The sequence below is a fragment of the Myxocyprinus asiaticus genome, chromosome 25 (genome assembly GCF_019703515.2).
Source record: "Myxocyprinus asiaticus isolate MX2 ecotype Aquarium Trade chromosome 25, UBuf_Myxa_2, whole genome shotgun sequence".
NCBI lineage: Eukaryota > Metazoa > Chordata > Actinopteri > Cypriniformes > Catostomidae > Myxocyprinus > Myxocyprinus asiaticus.
Window position 1 is genome coordinate 5,595,450 of NC_059368.1, and position 9,062 is coordinate 5,604,511.

General features: G+C 41.1%; 1 protein-coding gene across 1 annotated transcript; it reads left to right on the forward strand.

The window, feature by feature from the left end:
* Positions 1 to 6,173: 6,173 nt before the first annotated feature.
* On the forward strand, positions 6,174 to 7,205 carry LOC127415585 (trace amine-associated receptor 4-like). Its single transcript, XM_051654356.1, has one exon. It carries the CDS (start codon positions 6,177 to 6,179, stop codon positions 7,203 to 7,205), a length of 1,029 nt encoding a protein of 342 aa, XP_051510316.1. The 5' UTR covers positions 6,174 to 6,176.
* The last annotated feature ends 1,857 nt before the right edge of the window (positions 7,206 to 9,062 follow it).

Below are 9,062 nucleotides of genomic sequence, written 5' to 3' on the forward strand. Positions count from 1 at the left end.
GGAAAATATTTTCAGATATTAACAACTTAAATTCCACTCATACTGTACTCAAATCTATAAATATTGGAAAGTATATTGTAAATGAAATTATTGTCACCATATATTTATCTACCTGTTACATTTTTGTTTTAATAGACAGATGCTATTTGCACCCTGGTGTCACACAGACACACTACTTTGACCCCTACCCCTACCCCTAAACCTAACATTACCTTAGAAAAAATAACCTTGGTTTTACTACAGTACCCAGTTTCTCCATGGTATTTTGTTGTAAATATACAGTAACCACAAAATTAACATTGGTTACTATATTACCACCATATTACTATAGTAACACCATGGTAAATTGCATTAAAACTATGTTTTCTGCCAAAAAACATGGTTACTACAATATTACTATAGAAATACTGTGATGTAATCTACACACAAGCAAATGCAGAGCCACGGGAACGAATGCGATTGACAGACCCCGCCTCCAGATCAAACCCTTCTCTGCACTCCTCGACATTCACCATGACCACTGCGATGAAATCAACATTTATATTAATTTTTATCTATTATTTTAAGAAGTCTTAAAGGAAATATTAAGAGTGGAAACAGAAAATCGGATGGGAAAAAGAGTGGGACAAATGGTGGTATCGAACTGGTATCAAAAGAACACTACACATTCACATTGTCTTTACACCCCACACCACTGCAGCAACACCTATTGTCTAGTTTATCATATGTCCCTGTGGTTTCACCAGACTATAGAGTGCAACAGTCTGGTTCCGGAAGTAAAAATGGATTGATTTTCAATGATAACTTATAAACCTTAAAAGACAGACTTACCGTGAGCTACAAGGTTGTTCACCGATGGTATATGCTTTCATTGAAGCCATCCGTTTGCGTTATTTTAACGTCTTGTTTGATGGTAGGGTTGCAGCAGTATACTGGTTTCACGGTATACCACGGTATGAAAATTGACGGTTTTCATACCATGTACATTTGCTTCTCTATGGTATTGAGAAAAAAAATGCAACCGGACAGAGAATCTCACCTGCGCGTGCGCATCTCCTTTCCTCCTCGACTGCCTGTCAGACTCGTCACCTTGCGCCACACACACACACACATGCAGCAGAGAAAATATCAGAGAGAAGTGAGGCGAGGGGGTCTGACATAAGTGAGTGTGTGTGTGAGTTAAAGCAGTGTTTCTCAACTGGTGGGTCGTGACCCAAAAGTGGGTCGCAGGTCTATTCTGACTGGGACAGCAGGGAAAGAACAATGCCATGGTTCTCCCATTGAAGATATTTCAGCGGCCGCCCAAGTGATAGCCTATTTAGGACTGCCGAGGCAGATTTAATGATAATCTTGCAATCAGCTAAAAGCTTCTCATCTGCACTTTCGCATGAGTGTAACAGAACCAGCTCGTGATCATGATCTACTCTTATCTTTGGTGCACGCGTGCAACAACCGGGCTTCCTTCGATATTGCGGAGCGCAGACCTCAAAACTGATGTGACCAATTTCAATTCTAGTGAGACTTTTCTAGTCTAAAGCATTACGGAGGAAGTCAAATTGAACCTCTCAAACAGTAGGCAGCCCTGACATGCCAAACAGCACTGAGGAGGCAAAGAGCAACACTGTGCTATGTGCAATTTTTTTATTCATTATACATCATCACCTTTACAAAATTGTTTCACGATTTTACATGAGTAAAATTAACTGTTATATTTTGACAAAATTTTATAGTTTCATACAAAATAAAGTAAAGGTAGAATCTATTAGACCTCATTTTATATCTACAGTTGCAGTTTAAGTTAAAATTTCAAGATGTGTTTCAGCTAGTATTTATTTTTTCATAAATACTATAATTTGTTATTATTATTACTATTATTTAAGACTAGCTACACTTACCTAACCATGGTCAGGGAGGACGAGGAGCAGATCATCCTAGTAGCACCCTTCTGGCACACCCAGACATGGTTCTCAGATCTCAAGCTCCTCGCGACAGCCCCCCCGGTGAATTCCCCTGAGGAAGGACCTTCTTTCTCAGGGAAGGGGCACCATCTGGCACCCATGACCAGACCTCAGGAATCTCCACATCTGGACCTTGGATGGGACGTGGAAGACCTAAGTGGCCTACAACCCGTGATGGTAGACACGATCACTCAGGCTAGGGCACCCTTTACGAGGTGCCTGTATGCCTTGAAGTGGTGTCTGTTCGCTAAGTGGTGTTCTTCCCGATGCGATGACCCCCAGAGATGCGCAGTCGGATCGGTGCTTTCCTTCCTGCAGGAGAGGCTGCAGGGGCGGCTGTCCCCCTCCACCCTGAAGTTGTATGTAGCTGCTATTTCGGCTCATCACGATGCAGTAGATGGTAAGTACTTGGGGAAGCACGACTTGATCATCAGGTTCCCGAGAGGTGCTAGGAGGTTGAATCCCTCCAGACCGTGCCTCGTCCCCTCGTGGGACCTCTCTGTAGTCCTTCAGGGTCTACAGGGAGCTCCCTTTGAGCCCTTGGAGTCAGCTGAGCTTAAGGCACTCTCTTTGAAGACTGCCCTCCTGACTGCGCTCACTTCCATCAAAAGGGTAGGGGATCTGCAGGTGTTCTCTGTTAGCGAATCGTGCCTGGAGTTCGGTCCGGGTTACTCTCACATGATCCTGAGACCCTGACTGGGCTATGTGCCCAAGGTTCCCACGACCCCTTTTAGGGATCAGGTGGTGAAAATGCAAGCACTGCCCCAGGAGGAGGCAGACCCAGCCTTGGCTTTGCTGTGTCCGGTGCGAGCTTTACGCATCTATTTGGATTGCACTCAGAGCCTTAGAAGCTCCGAGCAGCTCTTTGTCTGCTTTGGTGGACAGTGGAAAGGAAGCGCTGTCTCCAAACAGAGGATCGCCCACTGGGTCATTGACGCCATCGCGATGGCATATCAGGCTCAGGAACGTGCCACCCCCCTGCGGGATTACGAGCCCACTCCACCAGGAGTGTGGTGGCCTCCTGGGCTCTGGCCAGTGGCGCCTCTTTGGCAGACATCTGCAGAGCAGCAGGCTGGGCAACACCCAACACCTTTGCGAGGTTCTACAGTTTCCGGGGTGAGCCGGTCTCGTCCCGTGTATTGGCAGGCATGAGCAGGTAAGTTCCGAGACAGCTGGCCGGGTGTACCGCTTGCGCATGGCGCCTTTCTCCTCCCTTGAGGTGTAGACGTGCACTCTTGATTCTCAGTCGTGTTCACAGACTGTGATCCCTGGATGACTTTCCTCCTTAACCCTCTGGCTTTTGAGTTTGCGGAGAATGAGCCCCTGTACTGAGGTAGGTGCTCCACATGTGCTGGCTCCCTGAAGGCGACCCCATGTGATATCTTCCGCAAAATCGTTTCCCTGTTGGCAAACTGCATCTTCCTTGGGCAGAGGCCCCTCTGCCCCCGGTCGTCATGCTCTGTAGAAACTCCTCCCCTTTCGGGTAGTACCTACCATGGGAACTCTCCACATGATATACTTCCGACAAGACTTGGTAAGACCATGTGACGTATTCCACCCAAAATACCCCCCCTCCCTTTTGGGCGGGGTGTGGTCTCCACGGTGTCTTCCCCTTGGGAGGGACACCCCCCGACGCAGACACTTATGGCTCCCAGTCGGTTAACAAATTCCTCTCTTTTTGGGGAGAAAAGAGAGGGAAAGAGGCCTCGGCTGGGCTAGCCCGTCCCTATCGTTGGGCAGTCGACTTGTTCCTGATGGACCATTTGACACTCATGAGAGCGTTGGGGGAGGTTACGTGACGGCCTGGTGTGCTGGCTACAAGGCACACAGTGGTCTGCCCGTCACACACCACGAGTTCACGTAACACAGTTCAGATAGTTTTGTATAAGGGCCCCTAGTGTCACTACATCGACACAACGTCGAGTGAGTGACAGATAGGGAATGTCCTGTTTACTTTCATAACCTCCGTTCCCTGATGGAGGGAACAAGATGTTGTGTCCCTCTTGCCACAAAGCTGAACTACCTGCTGAAATGGCCGGGACCTGGTCTCGGCTCCTCAGCATAAAACCTGAATGAGTGTTTGCATACCAGCTCCTTTTATGCAAATTCCCCTCGCCAATTATCATTGGCCTTTTTTCAAAAAAGCAGAGGTGTTTGGGGCTCCCAAGTGTGACCCCTAGTGTCACTACATCGACACAACGTCTCGTTCCCTCCATCAGGGAATGGAGGTTACGAAAGTAACCAGGACGGTTACGTTTTTACTATGGTGGTGTCACCACTTGATTTCCAATGTAAAATCTGGATCCCGAAGCAAAACCAGTTGAGAACCACTGGGTTAAAGGTTCAGACAGGAGCAGTCTGGCTGTGCTGTCGTGCACCTACAGTAAATGTTAATTATTAATAATCATAGGACATTACTTTAAAAGCTCACACAGCTGATGTTATTTTTCATTTAGTATTAATTTAACATGCTATGCTAACATGTAAACTAACATGCTTTAGTTATATAACATGTTATAGTTACATGCTAGTTTTTATCATGTTTATAATTTGGTTTATTATTATAATTCTGTTAGCTTTCTTATTTATTCTATTTATTTTATTTATTTTCAAAAGGGAGACTTTTTTTTACGCATACTTCCATATAATATTTGTTTTTTCAAGTTTCAGTTATAATAAAGCGTTTGTTCAACCAAAAAAAAAAAAAAAACCTTCTGTTTTCACTCCTTTGTGTAATAACGTATACCGTGAAATCGTGATATTTTCTGAGATGGTTATCGTACCGTGAACATCTCATACCGTTGCAACCCTATTTGATAGTGGAATTCATGGTAAACAACTACATTACCCATGGTACAGCAGAGAAAGATCCAACAATCAGAGAACCTCGGCCAACGAAACCTGCAGAGCGTGCCTCTGCGCGACCGTGCGCTCCCATGACGCACTTGGAATGACGTAATCCAGTTGGTCTCCCTTCACCCTTAAACTACTTATATATTTGTACATATCGGGATATTTTGCAATATACGTAAAATATATTGTTTCTATACTTATAATCAACAACCTAAAATCAATAGTTTTATATATTCCCATCATTTTTTATTAAATAATATCATTCGCAATGCTTCATGGGATTGTAGTTTGTGCCTTCATGGAAGGCTGTAAGTACACTGCCTTGTACCCTTGTCTTTATGTCCGATTTTCAAATACGGTTTGAATATGTTTTTTTTTTTGCCTAAAAACAAAGTTTGTGATGGTGTGATTCTCCTGAGAGCTGGTTGGTTTGGTTCATGGCTTAAAACTCTTTTATGAAGGATTTTATAAGTCTATAGAAGAAATAAATTGGAAAAATACTTCCGGAACCCAGACGGCTGAAAAAGTGGGCGGTAACAGTTGCACTCTATTATGTTGTAAATAGCTGCACTGTGTGGTAGATACTATTTACACTGTGGTGCACTGTGTTTTTTTATATTGTTTAAAAGTGTTTAGGGGTAGGGTTAAGGGATAAACATTATCTATAAAATAATATAAATGTAACACTGAAAAAATATTTATAATATAAAGGATAAATATAAATAGGAAAATATTTGTATGTTTCTAAAGCTGTAAATACCTAAAATGTTTGTTTTAGATGCTGTCTTACATATTGCTCGTTTCAGCGTCTAGCCAAATGGCCAAAAATGTACATTGAAATGTTACATACTAACAGCTAAGAATAATAATGAGATCAGGCTAGATAGTAATTGATAAACCAGTTGTAAAGTTAGTGTTTTAATCAAACTCTTTTCTTTCAGAAAACCAAGGGAAATGTTATATTTGACCAACCTCTCATATCATGAATTCATATCATATTAGACCAGCCAAAGGTCTATATTTTTTTATTTAATACATTTCGTATTTAGTCCATTGATCTCCTATTTTAAGTATACAGATTTTTTTTCAGTGTAATCTCTTGAGTTCAGGATGTTTGTGTAACCATTGAGGGGGGGGGGGGTAATCTTAAGTATATATTGACAAGACTGAGATGCACTGAGTCCATGAAAATTAATATATTGAGTGGGCATGTACTGTATGTATGTTCATCTTTCTTTGGATATTGGTTTTTACCATATTAAAATTCATGAAATAATTCAGGTCAGAATTTGGTTAACTTTTTTGTGGCTTTTTACATTTACAAAGGAAATCTTTTTAAAATATTTTGCTACTTGGGTAGACGTGATGGCTTCAAATGAAACAGACATTTACGCTGAAAACATTCTTCTCTGCTATCCACTTCTACCAAACTCCTGTCCCAGAACGCAACGTCACACTATAGTTAAAGTGGCAATGTACACTTTCATGCTGCTCATTGCTATTATGACTGTTTTTGGGAACCTGCTGGTCATCATCTCTATCTCACACTTCAAACAGCTGCAGTCTCCAACTCATCTCATTGTGCAATCTCTGGCTGCTTGTGACTGTCTGCTGGGCTCTTTGGTCATGCCCTACAGCATGGTGCGATCTGTGGAAGGGTGCTGGTTTTTGGGAGATATTGTTTGTAAAGTTCATTCTAGTTTGGATATGACTTTCTGTATCTCTTCCATACTGCATCTGAGTTTAATATCTATTGATAGGTATTGGGCCATCTGTGACCCTTTAAGATACAAAATGAGGGTGACAAACTGTACTGTAACTGTATTTGTTACTTTCACATGGCTGTTTTCCTTTGTGTATAGCTTTTCTATTGTGTTTTCAGGGGTAAATAACATTGGTTTGGAGGAACTAATATTAGAGATGTCTTGTTTTGGAGGCTGTGTCCTGTATTTTAACAAAGAGTGGGGCCTAATTTGTGTACTTTTGGTATTCCTTATTCCAGGAACTATCATGAGCTCTTTGTACATCAGCATTTTCCATGTTGTGAAAAAACATGCAAAGGTTCTATCTGAGAAAGTGTCCACCACAGTGGGGGTTCATACCCAAAGCTCTGCTCAGAGAGAGAGAAAAGCAGCTAAAACTCTTGCCCTCATTATGGGTGTGTTTTTTCTCTGCTGGCTGCCTTTTTTTATTGCTACCGCTGTTGATCCTTTCCTCAATTTTGTGACTCCTGTTGATGTATTTGATGCTTTGGTTTGGTTTGGGTATTTTAACTCCACTTGTAACCCTTTGATATATGGATTTTTCTATCCTCGCTTTCAAAAGGCCTTTAAGATTCTCATATCCACTTACATCTGTGGCTTCAGTGAAAGAACCATATTGATATTTGAATGAATAGGACATCATACCATATCAATTTATACCAGAAATCATTTTATGCATCTTTTCAAATTAAAGAAATGATAGTCCATGAATGAATAAACTTTTAAATAATACAGAAAATTATAAATTTCTCATGTTTAGAATGAAGATTATCTTTCTCTTATTGTAATGATTATGTTTTGCTTTTTTGTTGAATTTTACTTAAACATCATGATCAAATATATTTTTTAATGCTCTACAAACAAAATTTTTAGACAGTTTTATTTCTGAAATGTATGACATTGGCAAGTATTTAATAATTTGTGCTGTTTAGAGTACCGCTGCAGTCTAAAAGCCTGTACTTTTTGTGCTATAAGGAATTTAAACCCAAGGACATCTTTCATACAAAAGTATTCAGAGGGAAATACACCTGAAAATCAAGTGAATGAAGGCATGATCTGATAAGTGTCTGATTTCTTACCCTAATAAATTCTGTCCCTCTCAATTAATATTGTTTAATTTAAGTCACTGTATCAGGGAAACAAAAAAGAAACAGTTTGATGCATGATGAAAATATTCCCCTCTAAAACTCCATGTTTTACATGTACAGAATCATCACAGCTGCACAAACTGAAGGAAATTATATACTACCTCAGAAGTAGTTTCCTCAAAACTGGCCTTTAGGCCAGTGATAAAAATTGTAGCCAGATCCTAATTTTCAGACATTTTTATTGTCAGACCAGTCAGATAAATGAGGATAAGGCTTTGAATCTTGTCATTCATTAAACAGGCATCCAGTCCTCTACATTTAATTAAGCATTTTGTGATGATTTGGGCATTCAACAAAGTAGTTGAACCTGAAGAGGTCTGTTGGGCTTCAGCAGGGCCGTAGCTAGTGGGGTGAAAGGTGGTAATGATTCTAGGGGTCCACAGGTCCAAAGGGGCCCACAACAAATTCTAAACTGTATAATTTAATAGGAAAGGTGTCCAGAGCAATATACAGTCAGGGGGCCCAGAATACCTTACTACGGCCCTGGGCTTCAGTGTTCTTGACTGATAATTGCTGAAAATTGACAATAAAGGAAGTACAGATTTTCTAAATAAAGTAAACCTCTACAATCGGCCACACTTCAAAATGTATGCAGACAAGAGACAGCTGAACAACAACTGCCAAACTAAAGGCAGCAATAAATTATGGTGAATAAGCTCATGTAAACCAAGGGGTTGGAGGGGAATATCCTCCATCATGCACTATAATTCATAATTCCTACCTGACATGAACTTCAATGAGTGCTTTATCACCATGGGGACTGCACCATAGTACCCTGCACTCTGACCCCAGCTTAGCTGGGATATGTGAAAAAAAGAATTTCACTGTACAGGTGCATCTCAATAAATTAGAATGTCATGGAAAAGTTCATTTATTTCAGTAATTCAACTCAAATTGTGAAACTCGTGTATTAAATAAATTCAATGCACACAGACTGAAGTAGTTTAAGTCTTTGGTTCTTTTAATTGTGATGATTTTGGCTCACATTTAACAAAAACCCACCAATTCACTATCTCAAAAAATTAGAATATGGTGACATGCCAATCAGCTAATCAACTCAAAACACCGGCAAAGGTTTCCTGAGCCTTCAAAATGGTCTCTCAGTTTGGTTCACTAGGCTACACAATCATGGGGAAGACTGCTGATCTGACAGTTGTCCAGAAGACAATCATTGACACCCTTCACAAGGAGGGTAAGCCACAAACATTCATTGCCAAAGAAGCTGGCTGTTCACAGAGTGCTGTATCCAAGCATGTTAACAGAAAGTTGAGTGGAAGGAAAAAGCGTGGAAGATAAAGATGCACAACCAACCGAGAGAACCGCAGCCTTATGATTGCAAA